The sequence below is a fragment of the Nyctereutes procyonoides genome, unplaced genomic scaffold, assembly GCF_905146905.1.
Source record: "Nyctereutes procyonoides isolate TBG_1078 unplaced genomic scaffold, NYPRO_anot_genome, whole genome shotgun sequence".
In the NCBI taxonomy this organism is placed as follows: domain Eukaryota; kingdom Metazoa; phylum Chordata; class Mammalia; order Carnivora; family Canidae; genus Nyctereutes; species Nyctereutes procyonoides.
In genome coordinates this window covers 8,159,917-8,180,502 of record NW_026575128.1, presented here as the reverse complement: position 1 = coordinate 8,180,502, position 20,586 = coordinate 8,159,917, and the positions used below count along the sequence as shown (strand labels likewise).

Below are 20,586 nucleotides of genomic sequence, written 5' to 3'. Positions count from 1 at the left end.
TATTGAAAGCTAATGTTTGCCTATAGATAGGCAGACATTCTTTCCCCCACACCAGTCCCACTCCCCGGTCTCTGCAAGTCTACCTCCTTCTTTTTCTTTAGTTCTTGTCTCAAATATTGCCTCTTGACAGGTTACCCACAATTATTTTACATGAAAAGAGTTCCCTGCCTTTTTGTTTGCTATCTTATGTGTTTCCTTCATAGCAACTTATTACAAATGGCAAAGATTTTATTTGTCTGTTATCTCTCTGTCCTTGGAGGAAGAAAGCTCTAGGGGGAGCAGGTGTTTCGCAGAGCAGGGAAGCATGAATCAATGAAGATACAAAAACATGCTCACCTCGTCATTAACATAAGAGTGAAATGCTATTTCATGCATCTGCCATATTGGCAAAAAATTTAAAAATTTGATAAAATCTTGTGTTTGCAAGACGGAGCCAGGAACAAGGTCAAGCTTCCCCCATTTCCAGTTCAAGTATATGTAAAGCTCTGCAAATTGTAATACGGAGGATTATTCTATAGATGGGGACAAACCCACAGAAAACTTTAAGTTTTTCAATGCTGTGTCCACTATTACAAAAATGAGGAAGCACCCAGACCCGTAACTTCGGACCCTTAGGAGAAAATTGGCTGTTGATAAGGACAAACACACCCTGAATGGTTCATGCTCCTTCTGCTTGAAATCTCCACGACTTCACTTGTGCAAAGTACTCCCTGTGAGGTCGACAGAGCCCTAGATTCCTTTGGAGGGGGAAAACCCTCTAGAAGATGTGAAGGGACAGGCTGGGGAACCAGTGAGTGAGTAACCCAGTGAGCTGACGTGGACCTGTGGAATGAGAAGCCTCATCCCGCTGCCTCTAAGCTTGGACTTGGCACCAGGGATCGGCACCAGGAGCCTCCCTGCCCTCACAGTGGAGGAGGAAAACCTCCACGTATGGGGGTCTGTGTTGCGGGATCCTCGCATAGGTTAACACATTTAACTCATAACTCCGAGGACACTGAGGCCGAGAAGCTATGTAAGTCACTCAGAGTCACATGACAGGGATCAAGCGCGGCCCTGACTTGAGAGCACGGTCCTTCCCTCCCACGTCAGGCTTCCACACTGACCGGAGAAGGCTATGGCGAAGATCCCACCCATGGCTGCGTCACGGTGGAACTTGAGCAGGGCCTGGTTGGATGAGCTGTGCAGCGTTTTCTTGGCCAAGCTCCGGCTGAAGACTCCAAGCTGTGGAGCTGTCTGCTGCGGCCCATCCCTGCATGCAGGAGAGAAGGTTCTGGCATCAGTCACCAGGGCTGCCTGCTTTATCTGGTCCCATCAGCGGCCTCACAGAGCCCTGGAGCGGGAGGCCGTGGCTCTTCCTGCGCCCACGCCCCGTGCACAGCTCTCTCATCTCTCCCGACCCGGTCTGCCAACAAGGCTCACCGGGTTGGCAAATCTCACACCGGTTCCTCCTTCACCTGATCCTTCACAGTTGCCTCTGTAGGGGGCTCTGGGGGCGAGTTCCCCCAAGCAGTAGGAGCCCCTGGGCAGGTTCTCTGTCTGAGCAGCAGTAGGACGGGGCTGAGGAAGTGCATCCTGCCATCCGGGCCAGCCCCACTTCCTGTCCCCACACACACACATGCCCATGCTGCCTTTCTAGGCAAGACTTTCTTCCCTGGAAACTCATCTAATCCCTTCTATCTGTGCGTAATCATTGCCTGGAAAGGGAACTGGAAATTATCCCAGGGTAGTCTGATGACGGTTATCCAGCCCCGAGGCTCTGGGGAGGAGACCCCCGCTATCCTCTGCTGATTCCTAAAATGGCAGTAACTCCTGAACTAAGGAATTCTTGGGTTATTTATTCGTCCAAAGATGCAGAGGTTTGGGAAGAACCGTCTAGGAGACTTATTGACTAATAATTCACACTCCCATTTTAAAATCACTTCAAGATATCCTAACCCTATTACTCAGAGTGGAACTATCATGTTGGTGACCAGTAGGCCACATGTGGCTCTTTATATTTAAATTAATTTAAGTTTAAAAATCAGCTCCTCCGTCACTCTAGTCACATTTGAGTACTCAGTGGCCACCCGTGGACGGCGGCTACGGCCCTGCAGAACGTTGTGTTGGACAATTCTGGTTCGGCGGGAGACGACCAATGGGACTTCACCGAATTCCGCCCCCAAACTCTTCCATTGGTCTAGGTAGCTTATCTTAGGTAAATGTAGAATTTGGGTTTGGACTCTGGAAAAAAATGAGAAAAGTCTGGGTATCCCTGACCATTCCCATTTATACACCTACCACCGGTACGCCGACCCCTAGCAGGACTCAGGGTTGGAAACTACCGCCCGCCCTTTCCTCTCGCTCCAAGGAGCCCCAAAGGCTAACTGAGGTGCAGCTCCTATTTACTATGTTCACCTGAAAGCCAGGAGGCTGAGCATCGTTTAAAGCCATTCGGCTCTTGGTTCTCTGAACAGAACGACGGGTGACCCGGTTTAGAGCCCAGCCAATGCCCCTTTCTAGTTGGCTGCCGGGGCGGCAGCCAGCCCTACCAGACGGTGACGAAGTCTCCGGACGGCTCTGTCTGCAGCAGGCTGAGGTTGAGGCGGATGCCATGACCAATGGGCACGGTGATCAACCAGGCACAGTCCTGGGAGCTGGAGTACGGACTGGGGAAGCCAGGGGAGTACACGGTGCCGTTGGAAGAGGTGATGTTCCCGCCGCAGGGGACTGCCGGGAGGGGACAGCAGCACGGTGAGTGGGGGAGATCATCACCCACCTGAATTATTTAGGTGACTTCCTTCTGAAGTGCCAGCACCCACCACAAGGTCAGGCGGGAGGGGGAGGGATGATGGAGCCGAGGGTGACCGTGGGGGTCCCCCCCGCAGACCCAGCACCCACTCCCCACCTGGCCCCGACCTTCAGTGCCGGTGCCTCTGTGGGCCAGCCCCCGCCCCTACCCCCCTTCTTCCTGTGGAGGAGACCTGCCCGGAGGGAAGGTCACCCTGACACCTGCCCCCCTTCCAAGGAACGGAGTGGAGAATCAGGTCAGAGTCAGCGCCGCCGTAGTACTTTTGCTGGGACGGACTAAGAAATTATGGAACTATGTCTTTCACTTCATTTGCTCTAAGATTCTTCGAGGGGCACATTTGGTCTTGACCTAAGAGATAAGGATTGTGGTGCTAGGGTCGGGTTCAAAGCGTGGCTACACCGCTTGTTAACTAGATGAGCTTAGACAGTAGTTTCCTCCCTCTCCTCACCTGTCCAATGGGACTAAGAGGGGCCCCGTAGAGGATGGTGGGAGCCGCTGGGTGAACTGACACCTGTGAACCGTGCAGCTGGGTGCTTCCCTCACAGAAGGCACGTGCTGCAGAGCTGTGGGCCCGTCTCCCTATTTCCCTGTCCCCCAAAAGTGATACCCAATTTTGGCCTCACTCTGACCTTGGCTTTGGGTAAGGGGATGAAGAGGCCTTGAGGTCTCCATAATGTTCCAATTTAGTCACCAGGGAGGAGAAAAAAGGACACACGAACCAACCACCCCTGGTCCAGAATAATGAGTCTATTAGGCCGGCTCTGGGCACCAAGCAGACATCAAGGTGGAGGCAGACCGAAGCGAAGAAAGAGCATCCCAGTGCCTACAGGCAGAAGATAGGGTTCCAGGGAAGCATAAGATCCTGAAAGGGGTGCATGTGGACACATGGACGGCATCCCTCCTACACCTGCGGGCACCTGCGCAGTGTCAGGTGCAGCCTGGGGGAGAGAGTGGGGTGCAAGGGCACCCAGGCACGAGTTCTGTCTGCAGCACCTACAGCTGGGGTCTGGCTAAGTGATGGAGACGCCAGCGTAGGCTGGAGGGGTCTCAATGTGGGATGCCCCAGGAGGAAGAGCGGGGCCCCTCATCTGGTCTTGGGGGGGGGTGAGGAAGGTTCTTGGTATTGTTCCCATCTGGATTTGGAGCTGAGGGAGGACAGGGCTCAGCAGGCAAAAGGCAAGAGAGGAGAGCCATGTTCCATGAGGGGGGCCAGGATGCACTAACAGGAGGCAAGAGGACACGGCACACTGGGAAGCTGGAAGTCCTTCCTGCTGGACATGTAGTCTGTGCGCGTGGACAATACTGGGGCTGTGCAGGGCCCAGGCCCGAGGGACTTCATTCAAGGGTCTGGAATTTACCCCAAGAGAGGTGGGATGCCTTGCTGCTTTCTGGGCAGGGGAGGGTCTGGAGCGTGTTGATGGTTTTGAAGGTCAACTTGGCTCTGTTGTGAAAAATGGATCGAGTAGAGCGAGAGCCGTGGTGGGGAGACCCGTGAGGAGCCTCGGCAAAGAGGCGGCCTGGACCGAGGTGGAGGCGGGACGGAGGGATGCAGATGCACCCGGAGGGTCATCAGGACGTAGAATCATCAAGACTCAGTGAGTACGTTAGCTGGCCAGAGGGGGCCGCCCAAATAGGGGCAGCGTAAGCAGGCGACTAGAGGTGACCCTTGCTGATGAGGACTTCCACTGAATGGCAGAGAAGGTGACCTTGATTTTGGACGTATTAGGATCTAGATGTCTCTGGGTAAGTGAAGCTCTTCAGTAAGGACCTGGATATCCCAGTGTAGATGCCCGAAAAGAGAACGATTACAGCCTTCTCTTCCGATGGGCTGCATCTTCCTGGGGCTGAGCACTCCCCGGGCCGTGGCCTACCTGGCCTACCGCTCCTCCAGGCCCTCCCACGCTCGGCCTAGGCGTCTGCCCCAGGACCGTCCCATGAATAGGCTGTGGCTCTTCCATATGAAAACAGGACGGTCCGGGTGCGCCTGGGCTCCTCAGCCTGGGTGACTCCTCGGAGTGTGGGAGTCCCCTGAGTCGCTCGCCTTGGGAGGAATCCCCAGGGATGGGGGAGGGAGGGACATACCTTCACACCTGGGCAGGGGGTGGTCCCAGTTCCGGTTGGTGCCATGTTGACACGTGAGGACAGGATGGCCGGTCAGCTGGTATCCCGGGAGGCACTCGAAGGTCACGGACTGTCCGACGTTGTAGCCAGCTCCCCTCACGATGCCGTTGGCAAAGGGCTCCGGGTCTGGGCACTCCTGGAGTTCATAGGCTGGCGAGGGTTAGAGAGAAGGTTACCGTATTCCCTCTGGACGTTTCCTCCTCAAGGACATGGGCAGGCAGAGAGCCGACCTCGTGTGGAGCCGGGGTTGGACTCACACAGACCCACCCCGTCTACCAGTCGCTGCCTTTGGGCCGGAGGCTTTGGGGTCCTTATTTAGGACGTCATTATCGTGAGGACCAGGGGGGCTAACACACCACGGCCCTTTGCACAGAGCCAGAGTGTAATAAACGTGGTTTTCCCTGTCTCCGTGGGGAGGGGGCTCGGGGGAGACGGGGCGACGCTGGGCGCTGGTTCACGGGCACCCGCCTGGGGCCGGGCCTCAATTCTTTCCTGTGGGTCGTCTCGTTTAACCCGACAACCTTGTTCTGGGTCATGGGCGCGGGAAGCAGTTGGGGGAGGCCTGAGTGGGGTCTTTGTGACTGAGGAGCGGGGGTCCCACGGGGGCACGTCCTCGGACGCGGGGAGGCGGCCGGTGCCGACCCCAAGCTTGTGCCCGGGAGCCCCTGGGGGGGACTGGGGTTCCCGCCACTGGCCTAGGGTCGCCGGCCGGGGCAGGAGGGCGGGTGCCTGAGGGGAGGCTGTGGCCCCGGGGTCCCCGCTGGGAACCGCCCCACGAGGGGGACCGGCCTTTGCAGAAAAAGGGACCCTTTGGGAGAGCACCTGGGCTGCTTTCAAACGGGGCCAAAGCGCTCAGGGCCCGTGCCCGGACGGAGCCGCCAAGGAGCCGGGGTGCCTCTGGGTGTGGGGCTGGGCCCGTGGGGGGGCATCGGCCTGCTGAGTAGGGCTCCCCAGGGGCGCGCGGGCTGGGCCCCCAGGGAGGCGACACGGTGGGAAGAGACAACTTTCAACCAGTGCCACAACACAAATAGCGGTAATATGGTGAGAATTACTAAGACGTTCACGTTATTAAGGTAGGAAGGACGGTGCCCAGCACTTTGGAACAGTTTTGTGTCCGGTCACTGCTCAGCTCCTTGCAAACCCGGTGTCCCCAGCAGCTGTGGTGGCTTCGGTGAGGCCCGGTGACCCGGAGGCCCGGTGACAGGGGCTTGTGCTGTTAGTAACAACTTCAGGGGAACGTTCACCTGAGGGGAGACAGGAGAACCCTAGCCTAGGGAGTTCAGGGTGCCTAATGGAGGGATTTTGAGAAAAGCAAGGAGTTGGATTTTCTCAAAGTGCTGGGACCGCAGGCAGCTGGGCCTGCTCCATAGTGGGGACCTTAGTGGGGCCTTAGTGGGGACAAGTGGCCCCTCTGGAAACAGGTCTTTTCATGAAGGAACACCTGGGGTGAGGGGTCAGCGTCCAGGTCCACGGGCCCCGCAGGGTGTAAGTGGAGCACGAGGGCCCGTTGGGTGGGGAGAACTATTTGTGCCTGTCGTAAATCAGGAGGCCTCCGTGGGAGGACCCACCAAGTCACAGAGGTAAACATGAGCGAGAGACGGATTGCACACACCCAGAGTTGATGCCTCGGGCCCGGCACACAATCGGACCACCTCCCGGGGCAGGGCTGCGTGTCTGCTGCCCTTGTGCCTTGCTTCCCCCAGCAAGGGAAATCCTGAGAAGGGGGCCCCTAAGGAGGGAAGCGGGCCCGTCACAGAGACGGCTGCTGCTGGAGGCACTGGCCTGGGTCTGGGAAGCCTCAGCAGGTGCGAGGGGCAGAGGCCAGGGCCCATGGAGGCAGGGAGGGCTCTTCCACGGGGAGGAGTCAGTGAAGCCCGCGGCCTTGGCCGACGACGCTCCCAGGGTGTATCACAGGGGCCCACGGTGAGTGAGGTCTGGCCCCACTGCGTAGACCCAGTGGGCGGGCCCCCAGGAAGCTGTCCCGGTCCCGGTGGTGGGGTCGTCAGTACTCGCGCCGATGCAACAGGAGGCGTCTCAGGGGGAGCACCTGGGCCTGTGAGAGCTGGGCTCTCTGGGGTCGAACTGCGTCCCTCAACCAGATGCACATGTTGGGGTCCCAACCCCTGGCACCTGAATGGGGCCTTATTTGGAGAGAGGATCTTGCCGTTTCACCTGATGGCAATGAGGTCATCAGGGGTGGGGGGAGCCCTCACCCAACATGACTGCTGACCTTGTAAAAAGGGGAAACTTGGGGACATACAGGGATCTGAAGCCAGAGATGGGGGTGATATTTCCATTAGCCAAGGAGTTCAGACGGCCAGCAACCCCCAGGAGCAAGGACAGAGGCCTGGAGAGCGTTACCATGGCCTCCGAGCAGTGAGAGGACCAACGCGTGTTGCCCCAGCACCGCAGCCCCCCGGGGCGGGGGGGGGGCAAGGAAGGAGACGCTGACCCTGAGCATGGGTCTGAGTCTCTCCCATGACGGGATGCGGCGGCTGAGGTGTCACCACGTGCCAGCCCCCGCGGCCCGCCCTGGCCTCTGTCCCCGCCCTCTGGGGCATGGCCCGTTACCCCAAGGAGGCCGGTGCCGTTGGGGCCAGAGCACAGCTGCCCCCCCCGCCCCCCGCCGAGCTGTCCCAGGTGTGGCAAGTGCAGCCACGCTGCCTCAGTTCCACCGGAGGCGGGAGGCGGCGGTGCCTGGGTCACTGGGCCGTGGAATACCCTTGAGGCTCTCCCGAAACCAGCGGCCCAGACCCTCGGCCCATGTCCATCTCTGACAAGGGACAGCAAGGCCAAAGGTCAGGGCATCATGTATACACTTACGTAGGAACACAACAAAAATGTCAAGAAACAGGACACATTTTCACAGGTACGTGGAACCTATGTGTGGCAATGCGTGGGAAAGATCTGGAAAGATCACGTCAAGACAACAGTGACAACTTGAGGGGAATAAGCCTGGGTGCGGAGGCTGTGGACAGAGAAAGCTCGACCTTGTCTGTGATGCTTTGATTTCTTCCTTCCTTCCCTTTGTCCTTCCTCCACCCCCCCTTCCTTTTTAACAAGGTGAATGTGTTTGCAAACTATTAATATAATTAAAAATTAACTTTCAAAAAGAAAATTACAAAGGCGGTATTTATAGTTTGATGCCATTTTGGTTGAAATAAAATAATAATAATAGCTGCATCAATCTACGTACAGGAAAAATGGGGAACGCAAACTTAAAAGTTGGTATCTCTGCACAAGGTGCAGTTGGAGATGGGATGACGGGAAAACTTTGACTTTCTACAACAGACTTACAAAAATCCCTGTAGTGTTCTAATTTTTTATAAGCATGTATTAGATTGGAAAAAAAGTCCAAAATCATGCAAAAAAAAAAAAAGTCAGTGGAAGGCTCAGTTAAGTCCATTGCACTAGGAAGGCATCCGAGGGGCAGGCCGCCCCCCCCTCCAGACGGGGCACCACCTGCACGGCCACAGGCGATGGCCCCTCACACAGGGAAAGCCTGAGGTGAGGGAGCACAGAGCTTGTTCCGGGAAAAAAATGTGCCCGGAGGAGCGGGGGCTGTCACGGATTCCCCTCCGCAAGCAGAGCCCCGGAGAGCGTGGCAGGCGCCCTCAGTGGGGTCGATGGGCTGGTCTCATCCGAAGGCTCTGCGGGAGCCCCGGGGCGGCGACCAGAGTCCTCCGTCATGTGACGGGAGCCACTCGCTGAGGGTGACGGGGCTTCACACAGTCGGCCGAGGAAGGCTGAGGGCAAGGGGCGGCAGGATGCTGGGGACAACCCCTGGGGGCTGGGCCAGGATGGGGGGGGCTCCAGTGGTGCTGTTGGGCCTTAACCCTGGGAAAGGCGGTCAAAGGGGGTTGGGCACCTTCACGGAGCTGGAGGGACCTGCCGCCGAAGGGGAGCCCTCCTCCCTAGGAGCCCCCGCTGCCCCTCGGCCCCCCGAGTTCCCTCTCCTGCACGTGGAGGGCAGAGCAGATGGGTAGGAGAGGGGGTGGACGGCAGCAAGCGGGCCCTCGCGGCGCTCACCCTGATACTCCAGCTTGAATCCTGGCCGGTTCTGGGAGTGGTCGCTGTGGAAATACACGGTGGTCTCGTGGGACGTGGAGAGGAGCGTGCCCGGGAGCTCGCTGCCGCTGAACCTGCCCATCATGCGGCTGGTCTCGTGGGGGCCGTTCCGGATCTCGATGAAGTCGTGGTTGGGCTCGGTGGAGAAGTTCAGGAACTGGATGTGAGCTCCTGGCAGCAAGACAGAGGCAGACAGTGCCCCAAGCCACACAGTCCCGTGGTGAACGTGCAGCCTGGCCTCCTGGAAGCTTCTCCCACCGGGCCTCGCACGTCCCCACCACCGACGTCCTGCCCAACCGAGATTCGCGGAACCGCGGTCTGGAAGCCACTGTCCTGTCCGGGTTTTTGTCTTGAGGCAGGACTGAACTTAAAAATGTGCTATTCGAGTCTTCCATGTTCTGTCTCCCTTTCTGATTTTTCCTGCCCACTTCTACTCCTAACTCTGGGAAACGAACTAGGGGTGGTGGAAGAGGAGGAGGGCGGGGGGTGGGGGTGACTGGGTGGTGGACACCGAGGGGGGCACTTGACGGGATGAGCACTGGGTGTTATTCTATATGTTGGCAAATTGAACACCAATAAAAAATAAATTTATTATTTAAAAAATAATAAAAAATTAAACGTTTTCTAAAAAAAAATGTGTTATTTGCTCAGAATGAAGGGCTTCGGTCATTCCACATGGCTCTCCATCCCCACCCCCACCCCGATTTTATTTTTTTGAAAACAAAGCTCGGCGCCAACGCTTGGTTTGTAGTTCACAGGCCTACTCTCGGCACAAAGACAGCTCTGTTAAAACGAACGTTTCACTGAAAAATAACTGTATCTGCTCAAAAGACTTGAGCTTCGGTGCCGCTGTCTTCTAGAATACTTACGGCAATTCAGAAAGCAGAAAAGCACGTTGTCAATGAAGTTTACACTCTGGGATCTTAACTGGGTTAATCGAGATCTCCTAACAACCCGAGAAGCTAAACAGATCTCCTCGAGCCCTTAACGTACATGATAATGCACGCCGCGAAGTGGAGGTGGGAAGAGATTTGCTTTCTGGTGAGATTTCTCAAAATTAAGATTAGTATTAAAAATGATGTGGAAGAAATACATTCACCGAGCAGAGGAAAGTGTGCATTAGGCTAGTTGTGAAAGTCTGATTGCAAAGTAGTAGGTGCTCCCATAATTCTAACTTTTGCATTAAAAAATGAGAAGAATAGTCACTGATGCCCTAATAATATTGACTGAGCATCCGCCACGCATCAGGGCTGTGCCAGGCACCACGCGGGGGGCACCGTCTGGCAGGTCCTTGTCTTCACGGGGGCCAAATGGTCACTGAGGACTGGGCTGGGGCGGTTATCTCCGCAGGGTGGACTCACAGATGGACTTTAATCCCTAAAAATTTCTCTAATTTGCATAGAATGGGGATTTAAGTGTGATTTTTTTTTCATCTAATTATTTAAATAAAATAAAGGCTGCTAACACTGAAGACCCTCCATGTCTCCTGCTGTCCCATCTGAGGGTCACTCACAGAATGGGGAGATACCTCCCCAGTCCATGTTTTTAGATTCCCAAATGTGTGTCAGATTTGTCTCATTTATGTAAATGTTCTACCGTACAGTCGTCTAAACTCTTTAATTCAATATTGTGCTTTTCGGGGTCTACCCTTGCTGATACAAGGAGCAAGCTCATTGGTTCGACTACACAGTAATCGATCTCATTTTGTGAATGATGCAGCCGTGCTACGTATGTCCCTATTAGCGACCATGCAGGTCGTCTCCAAAGTGCGGGCAGCCCCGGCCCAGCACTCAGCCCCTGTCGCCGCAGCCCCGTGAGCAGCATGTTCACCAGGGGCCCCTGCGGGCCTCGGGGTGTGCGGAGAACGGGGTGCCACCGCTGCCATCGCCGGGGTTCCTCATGGCCGCCTCGGGGCCTCGGCCCGCGGCCAGGAGTCGCCCGAAAGCAAGGCCTCGGTGACTGGCCTGTGCAGACGCCGGGAAGCGGCCGCATCTGAGGCGGGGAGAGCTCTGACTGGCTGCACACTGGGACTGACGAGGACGGCGGCCTAACTCCTGCTCAAACTCTTTTCCTTTGGCGTCTGTGCTTCCTCCATCCCTCCGTCACCTCAGCGTCTTGGGGCCCACGGCTGCATCCACAGCCCTAGGGGCTCTTGGCTCCCCTTCCCCAATCTCTAAAATCGGGAGTTTCCCAAGGCTGCCAAAGTCCTCTTTGTGTTGTACCCTGGTCATCCACCCCCTGGGTCCCCCAAAAGGTGCTAAATAAGACTCCATCCTGGGCAACTCGGGTGGCTCAGCGGTTTCCACCGCCTGCAACCCAGGGCGTGACCCCGGGGTCCTGGAATCGAGTCCCATGTTGGGCTCCCTGCACGGAGCCTGCTTCTCCCTCTGCCTGTGTCTCTGCCTCTTTCTCTCTCTCTGTGTGTCTCTCATGAATAAATAAATAAATTTTTTTTAAAGGGAGTCTCCATCCTTTGAGGGTCACCAGCCCCTCTCCTCCGTTCAGGACATTTGTGAAGGAGGCCAGTTGGCTCCCTTTCTCCTGGAAGCCCCTTCTCCTTCAGAAGACCCAATCGGGCTGCAGAGTAAAGAATACATCGGGCTTTCATTCCTGAGGTCACGGACGGAGAGGTCCTAGGAGGCAGGAGGTCCTAGGGGCAGGGATACCCCCAGGACCCACCGTCCCCAGGAGCAGGGCAGTGACTCAGGCAAGGCGACCCATTGGTTCCTTGTCAACACACCTTTTTTCTCCTCAACAGAGATATCGGGGTTGAGTTATATTCCCGGTCAGGAACGAATCAGCAGCAGTTAGACTTTGTGCCCACACCCCACCAACCCCCGTGCCTGGAATACTCCATCTCCACCAAAAGAAAAAAAAAAAAAAGCCCTCCCACTCCTTAAGATGAGCCCTAAATGTGCATCTAAAAAATGCAAACTCAAAAAAAATAAATAAATAAAAAATGCAAACTCGAGGCTGGGGGCGCTTGGCGGGATGAGCACTGGGCGTTATGCTCTATGTTGCCAAATTGAACTTCAATAAAAAAAATTAAAAAAAAATGCAAACTGAATCGTGTCGACCTTGGCTATGTAATTTAATTAGGATGAGAAATCGGATGTTGAAGTTAAAAGCACAAGTCAAGGTCCAGCCTCTGCCAGAGCCTCTTTCTTTTTCAGCCGTCCCTGGGTGATTTCTCGTCCCTGGGTGATTTCTCATCCCGCGGTCCTGCATCCCAGCTCACTACCCAGATAATAGTGGCCGCAATCCCTGAGGTCATTTCTCCCGTATTTTATGTTCATTCCCAGCGTTCTTAACTCGTCCTCGCCACCGTGGGGGCAGAGCACGCTGCGGGCACACCGAAGGGCCGCCCGGGCCCGGGCGTGTAGACTTACCAAAGCCCACGGGCAGGGCTATCTTCCAGGAGCAGTCCATGTTGCTGGGGTAGTTGCCGGGGAAGCCGGGGCTCAGGATCACACCCTCCATCTCCTCCACTGCGCCCCCACACTGCGCTGTGACGGGGACAGCAGGCAGAGGGTGAGGATGCATGCAGGACAGCGCGGGGGCCGCGCCAGCATTCGGATGCTCCCTTAGGGCAGCGGTTTCTGCCCCTTTCTCAAGCCATAAACCCCTTTGAGAATCCAAAGGAACCAACGGCTCACCCGCCCTGACCGAGCACCCGTGTGGGCGAAGCTGAGTTGGGGCAGGGCTGCTCAGGTCGGGGCGCTGGCGTCCATAAGCCCGGGCCGTGGCTCTTGGCCTCAGCCAAGTGTGACCTTCTAGCCCCAAACCTCCCTCCATCACCGTCCCATCAACTCTTCTGAGACTAAAGAAAAAGGACGGAGGCAGGGGCTGGCGTGCATGGGGTCTTCACCCCGCCAGGGGCCCCCTTCGCCCCTGACCCTCGCCCTCGGCCACAGAAACTGTGATTAGCGTTCCTCGGGGGGCCAGCCGTGTGGGGCTGGGGCATCTGACGGGCCGGCCCAGGTGACCTGAGAGTCACTGAAGAGGCAGGGCTGGAGCCCGAGTCCAGCCTGGTCAGGGGACGCCAACTCTGTTCTTTCATAGCTTCCAGGGAACGGTCATGTGAACTGGTTTTGGGGGACAGAGAGAGACCGAGGCGAGGGGTGTGCGGGGTCTCAGCAGAGGCATCCTGGGGACGGGGTGACATGTGGACCTGAGAGTGACGGTGCCTGGGTTGGGGGGACTCCGGCCCAGGTCAGACCCAGCACCTGGGACACAACCCCAACGCCGTCACTTCCTGGGCGAGTTCCAAACATCGCGCACCTGCTTCCCCCGCCTATGCAGTGGAGCTGATCCGGGCACCTACGTCCCTGGGCAGCACCTACGTCCCCGGGCGGCACCTATGTCAGTATCCTTGACAACGGGGACCAGTGCACGTGGTGGCCCGGTGGCAGCTGCGCTGTCAGCAGCAGCTGCGGTTAACACGGGTGGTTTCCTCGGCAAGAATTTTGGGATACGGAGCGGGTGGGGGTGGGGGTGCCTCCTTGGCCTGACCGGTCACGTCTGTGACCACGGGGCGGTGACCAGAGCCCGCTTCTGGTGAGCCCCGGGAGGGAAATGCCATTGTGCCTCAGGGATGCTTCGTCCATGCACTTGGCCGCGCATCCCAGGGTTGGCGGGCGTCCACCCTGACAGTGCCCGTCACCTTGTACTGTAAAAGCCTCGGGTTTTCCTTTGCGAAAACGGAGGCAACGGTACCCCCAAGAGGCACCGTGTGCAAACCTGCGGCGCCAGGCCTTGCCCACAGTGGATGCCCAGTAAATGGGGCGTCCCCCTGCCCCACGCTCAGCACACGTTCCTGGGACCCTGCGGTCCCTGCGTCCACGGCTCGGTTCCCCGGCGCTTAGCACGAGGTGAGAAACCCAACCAAGCTAAGCCCGTGCTGCACACATGCCCCCCCGCCCCCATTTCTCTGCTAGTGGATTTTGTCTGTCTGTCCCCTGGAGTGTCACAGGGGAAGGGGCCTCAACTGCCCAAAGGGTCCAGCGGGGCCGTGGGCTCTTCTGTGGGATCAGGACAATGGCCAAGCCCCCGTGGCTTCCGGGCTGGTGGGGGACGGCTTGCAGGGTGGCGCCAGGCTTGGGTGCGGGCTGCACACCCCTGAGCAGGCTGGCACAGCCCGGGCCCCGCGGGAAGGGGTCGGAGGGGCTGAGCGCGGGCTCTCTTACCAATGCAGAGCGGCGGAGGGTAGTTCCAGCGGCGCACGGTCCCCGGCATGCAGGAGATGTGCGCGTGGCCCTGGAGGGATGGGGACAGGGGTGGGCCGGAGCTGAAGCGTCCTCGTCGCCCCCACCCAAGCTCCCTGGACACCTTCAGAGGAAGGGTAGGCTCGCCGGAGTGCGGCCATACCGGAGCTTCGCGGGGATGCGTCCCGGGGCCCGAGAGGCCTGTCCTGTCCTGTGCGGGGACACCCGCCTGGGCCTGGGGCCGGGGACATACCTGGAGGGCATATCCCGGCTCGCACTGGAAGGAAACCACGTCATTCACCAGGTAGCGCTCGCCGGCCTTCACCCCGTTACTGGGCACCGCGGGCTCCGGGCAGCTGCTTAGGCCCACCGCTGGGGACACAGACGCACACACGGGACAGGGTGACGGCAGGCCCAGGTCAGGGCGGCAGAACGGGCTCCAGTCACCCTGTGCCCGCGGCAGGAGGTGGGTAGCCCCGGGCTCAGTGCAGGCCTCCGGAGGGGGGCGCGGGGGAGATGCCCCGACCTGGCTCCTGGCCACCCGCACCGCCCCAGACCCCACTTCCCTCCATCCTCTCGGCCCTAAGAAGACGATTCCTCTGGCAACAGAGTTGGGAGAGGGGAACGACAGGTGCGGAGGAAGGGGGGGCCCTCGGGGTCACTCGGACGCTCGGAAGGCCCCGCTCTCCGGGACATGCTGTGTAGAAAAACGTTGGCCAGTGGACGGGACTCTGCTGCCTTATTTCTCCTGCTGTATCCCTGAGCTCCTTTCCGGGGGTGACACCGGGGGTCCTCATGCCTGGCCCCCCACGATCGGCCCGGGCTCACTGCGGGCCCCCAGCCTCGCCGCCCTGGGCACACCCCGCGCGTCTGCGTCCCTCAGTCACGATGTCCCTACTCGGCACCTCCAAGTGGGTTCCTGTCGAGTGTTTCAGTCTCCCCCCTCACGGAACATCCCCGGACCTCACTCGCCGCCCTGAGCCCTTCCAGGATCACCCTAGGGACTCCCCAAGGCTCCTGCATTCTCCCAGCTTGAGTCTCTCAATTCCCCTGCAGTTACTGGATCTTCATTTTCTGCCCAGCGCTGTGCGCAGGGCTGTGCGAGGACCCGGCCCTTCCTCCTGTCGCTGTCATTACCGCAGCGGCACTTAGGGAGACCCCCCCCCCAGCGGGGCCAGGGACACGGGCCGCAGGTGTTGTGTCAGCCTTGAAGGAGGTCCTCGTGCCCCACGCCCTGGGCGAGGATGAAGAGACATGCGCCCCGTTGCCATGGAGCTGGGATTCAGGCCAAGCGCAGCCTGACCGCAGGTCTGTGCGGGTGGAGGACACACAGGCCACCCGGCCCGGCTCCGCGCCCCTCATCCCCTGGAATCCTCCTCAAGCAGCTTTGCATCCCTCCTGAGGGTGGAGAACTCACAGTGGGCGGGCAGGCAGCACCTCCTGGCTGGGACTTCATGTCTCCCCTGTGCCCAGCTGGGGCCCGTCCGCGGCTGCAGACACCGCAGGGCCCCTAACTCAGATGCAGTAAAATGTGCTAAGGACGTCCCTGTGCCCAGCGGCCGGTGGCCTGCGGCTGACAGTGCCGTGGTCTGGGGACGGGCGCTGGGTCTGCCCCAGGCACCTCCAGCTCCCAGGGCTTGGGACAGGGCAGCCTGGGCCCAGGGCCCCCGGTGGATGCCTCTGGCAGCCCTCCCAGCAGATCCAGGCCCCTTGGGAGAGGCAGGCTCCCTGGGGAGCTGCGGCTGCACGTCCTGCATGGAGCAGGGGGGTGGGGAGGGCTGGGTGGCCCCATCCTCTTGTGCAGCAGCTGGTGCATCATCATTGCGCCTCGGAGCCGGGCATCTACACGTGCACCAGGTAACTACGTGTGCTTTCTCCTTCTGAGGAAAAGCCTCGTGTAATAAAGTGTGTGAATCTTACGTGCATGCTTGCTGAGTTTTGACAAATGCCTGCACCTGCACGACTCAGACCTACCAGAACTGCAGAACACCGCTGACTCTAGGAGGTCCCTGTGCCCCTCTCAGGGAATTCCTGCTGTATAGGTGCCTTTTTTTTTTTTTTTGACAGTGAGAGCAAGTGCGCTCCTGCAAGCAGGGGTCAGCAGGGGCGGAGGGCGAGGGCATCTTAAGCAGGCTCCATGCAGAGGGGAGCACGACACGGGGCTCGATCTCGAGACCCTGAGATCATGACCTGAGCCGCCATCGAGGGTTGGACGCTTAACTGATGGAGCCACCCGGGCACCCCTTGCATGTCCTCTTGAGAAGTGAACGCGATTCCCAGGAGCGAAGGCCATTTGGGCCTGTGAGTCCACAAGTGTCGGCAGCGGGGCGAAGACCTCAAGGGCAGGACGGGAGCCATCACCATGCTGAATCTGAAGGACGTCCCCCCGCTGTCCTCCTGGCTGCTTCTCCCCCTGCCTCCCACTTAGCGGGTGCCCGCGGCGCGGCAGCCCGAGACCTACTTCCCCAGGTGGCGGCGGCGACAGAGGGAGGAGGCGCGGGGGGGAAAGGAGGGGAAAGCAAGCGTGAAAGAACATGGTAGGAGGAAAAGGTGGAATGGGGAGAAACGTGAACCCCAAGAGAGAAACCGAGTAAGTCCATTCCCGTTTCTCATAGAGTGCATCGCATGGCTTTATTTAAGCCGGGCTGGCGACAGGGGAAGATTTCTTATTTTATCCCTGGTGATCTACTGCTTTCAAAACCATATTGTTCCATTTTCGTGGCACTAAATCAGCATCGAGGGAGTCACAGCAGTAGATACGACTCTCAGACCTTCAAGACTGTTTGCCTCTACAGTTAATCCTTCCCTTCCACACCCTCTTTGCAGATAGATGCTCGAATATTAAGAGAACGGTCGTTTTTAGCAAAAGACAAAGATGGTTTTGGCTCCTAGGAGTTCCAGCTACTTCTGTTTTCCCTCAGCACTTCCCGCCAAGACAGGACAATGCTCGATAAGCATTGGGGGGCGACCACTTAGTTCCCTTGAACAACAGCAACCACAGCAAACCTAGGAGAGGTGGGGTTTTTTTTCTTTGGGGGGGCAGGGAACAAGGCAGCAAAATGACGAAGAGATTTAGGAACGAAGTATATCTTTGGAAGAGGGAAGGAAAGAGAAGATTCTCAGGAACGTTTAAGGGCTCGAAGGACAACGCTGGAAAAGGGAACAGAACTAGAGAACGGAGAGAAAGGGTAAAAGGAAAAGCGTGAATTATTCAAGAAAGACGGCATGCTTTACTCCACCAGAGAGGGAAGCCTTTGAGGTCTGCGGGGAGGAAGGTCTCGGGGTCCTTGTCCTACCCTCTGCCCCTCCGGGTCTTCGCTTCGGGCTGTCCTGGGCCTGCTGTCCAGCGCACACTTCCGCGCTCTCAGGCCACGAGCATCCTGGGGCCTGACTGATAATCCTCTCATGACCATCGACCATTGGGGCAAAGCTCGTTGTTCGGAGCCCAGCCCAGCGTTCTGCACAACATCCGGTGCTGTCCCCCAACCCAGCTCTAGTGCCAAGTGGGACCACCCTCGGCAAGGGCCCGTGTTGTCCCAGACGCTAAGCCAACCACACCTTCCCGTATTTCTTACTCCTCGCCCGACCCTAGCTCCAGCATCCCTTCCGTAAGGTCTCGCCTGGCCGGGTTCAGCGCCCCCTCTTCTCTCCTTGCTTAGTGTATGGGGTTGTGTGCAAATGATTCCTGCCCTGTCCGTCCACCTCCCTGGACTCTGTGTGTTTGTCTCTGTCCTGGGGGCGCCTAGCACAGGGTTGCCACACTCTTGCATGACCTCCACCTCTCCACCTGCCCAGGCACAAGTGACCACTCTGTCCCCTGGGACTACAGCTCCAGCACCTGGGGCATCGCCAGGACCCCTGCAACACTGTGACACGCCTCTCTGTCCACGTGTCTGCCTCTCCTCCATGGACTCGGGGGATGCTCACCGCTCCGGACCTTGCCCAGTCCCAGCAACACCCAGCACAGCACCCGACACACCGTGAACACCCCACAGCTACCTGCTGGATGAGCGTATAACAAGTACCTCGGTTTACCTATTCCTTCCCGCTCTCAGAAGGGACGGGGACGACATGCTCGCCTAGGGTGGCACAGGCCCCCCCACAACCTCTGCTCTTTTGCCCCACCGGGCACCTCCACAAGCCCTTTTCCTTCTAACAGCTTTTCGTCATGGACGCTTCAGGGCACTGAAAGCCAAGATGTAAGGTTTCAAGGGTGGAGGGAGAAATCTGGTGCAAGAGGAGTGAAGTTCCTCATGAGGACAAGGCGGTGGCATCACCGGGGGTTGGAGAGGACACGTTGTAGGACTGGAGGACGGCGCCTGCATTTCTGCACATCCCCAATTCTCTACCAGACCTAAATCAACGATGGGGCTCCCCTCCCATTCCTGGTGGACACGGGGGGGTGGGGTGGGCGTGCCCAGGTGTCTGAGTTTGCTGAGACTCGGGGGTGAGACTCCTGCCCCCCCCCCCAGCTGTGCAGGCCTGAAGACTTTCATACCTTCTCTGAGCTTTGGCAACCTCATCTAGGCCTGTGGGGTGGAGAATGCACAGTCCCAGGAGGCCCCCGCCCACTGCAGGTCCTTGGCACCTGTCCGTCCCACCCTGAGCCCTGAACACAGCCGAGACTGTGGATCCTCACTTTTGTATTCCAAGTGGAAGCCGGCTGCCGACACGCTGATATCTGAGTAGAAATGAAGGTAGAGCTGGTTGGAGGTGCTGTTCAGAAGGGCAGGCACGGTTGTTCCTAGGGCAAGGAAACAGGGACCATTCACGCTTGGCCACCCCGGCCCTCGATTTCCTTCCCATTTCTCTGGTTTTTGCTACTTGCTGACATTCTGCTCCCAAGGCCCTCAAATGTCCCCAGTTATCATACTTGCCAGGTGACAAACGAGCCCCTCCCCTCCCCAGGGTGCAGGGTGTTCTTCAGCAGCTGAGGGAGAGGAGACCTCAAGCTGTCTGCAGAGTGAGCAGTGGCAGAGGGGGGTGGGGAGCGGGGGCCATGGGTAGCGGGGAGTTTGGTCCCCTCCCCAGCCATCTTCAGATAACTGACAGGTGTAATTCTTTGGGCAGTGCAGGCAGCGTAGACCATTTAGACGGTGCACATGACTCCCTTTCCTATCTTGGCAACATGGAACCCTGAAGCCTGGGCACCCAGATAATTGCCCCGGCCACACTCAGCGAGCACTCTGCCCCTGGAATGGGGAACGGTGTGGCCACTGTGGAAAACAGCGTGTCGGTTCCTCGTACGACGCGGAAATTCCACAGCGAGGTATACGCCCAAGGGGATCGAAACCATGTCCCGCAGAAACTGCTATGTGAATGCTTATAGCAGCATCGTTCACAACGAGCCCACAGTGTCCATCACCTGCCGGATGGGCAAGTGAAGCCTGGTCTCTCCACATGGTGATGTGTCGGTGCTTGTTACAACATGGTGAGCCTTGAAAAATTAGGCGGAGGGAAAGAAGCCAGACCCAGGAGCCCGCCTATTGTAGGATCCCACTTATATGGGATTTCCCATAGAACCAGCGGATCTATGAAGATGGTACGGAGGTTGCCAAGGGATGGGGGCATGGGGTGCCGGGGGGCATGCAAACGAGCACCTGGCTTCCTTCGGGGGAAATGACAGCGTCGGGCGCTGGACAGCAGTGAGAGTTCCAGACTCTCGTGAATATACTAAAACCGCTGAACTGTACACTCGCTTTTCACCGTAGCGTTATTATCGTCGTTTGATGCCTGAGCTACGATCGACACGCAACACTGTGTTAGTTGCCGGTGCGCAACGTGCGGACCCATAGTTGTGTGTATGGCGACGCCGTCACCGAAATGAGGCCCGGTGATGCCTGTGGATCGTGCACTTTAAAATGATGAGTTCTGTGGCCGGTGAACCACACGTCGGTGGTGATCATGGAGGGGACGATGATGAAGTCCACCCCCCGCCCTGAGCGGAGGTCCCTGGAAGCCCCGCCTCACCTGAGAAGCTCCCCAGCATGGTCACGGTGTTGTCCGCCCCATCAAACACCTCCAGAGAGTCCCAGTTCTGCTCTGTGACAAAACTGATGACTTGAATCTGGGAAGGCAGAGGGATTGAAGCGTCGCTTAGGCGGCCTGTGTCCGTCTGCCCGTCCCGCTGTCCCTCCTTCTCCATTCATGTAGTTGATTCCATTACCGAGCACCCTTGCCTGGGGCTGACACTGTGCTAGGTCCTCCCACTGATAGTACCCAGCCGTCCCTACCCCCGGTGACCTCATGTGTCCATTGGGGACGACAGATGTCCAACGAAGGCCCCCGTCCCATCCCTCCAATGTTCCTTGGGTTTCCCTACCTTCCTGTCCCGACTGCACCAGACATCCTGCAGGGACGACCCGGGAACCCACTCCCGGCCAGACCTACCCACCTCGAGCCCCC

General features: G+C 58.1%; 1 protein-coding gene across 1 annotated transcript in view; it reads right to left on the bottom strand.

The window, feature by feature from the left end:
- Window positions 1-20,586, bottom strand: part of CSMD2 (CUB and Sushi multiple domains 2) — a 437,017-nt gene that overhangs the window by 87,215 nt on the left and 329,216 nt on the right. Inside the window, 9 exon segments of the mRNA XM_055341473.1 lie at window positions 1,104-1,249; window positions 2,529-2,706; window positions 4,871-5,059; window positions 8,939-9,148; window positions 12,367-12,483; window positions 14,164-14,233; window positions 14,435-14,553; window positions 18,821-18,925; window positions 20,152-20,248. Coding sequence (XP_055197448.1) covers window positions 1,104-1,249; window positions 2,529-2,706; window positions 4,871-5,059; window positions 8,939-9,148; window positions 12,367-12,483; window positions 14,164-14,233; window positions 14,435-14,553; window positions 18,821-18,925; window positions 20,152-20,248 — 1,231 coding nt within the window.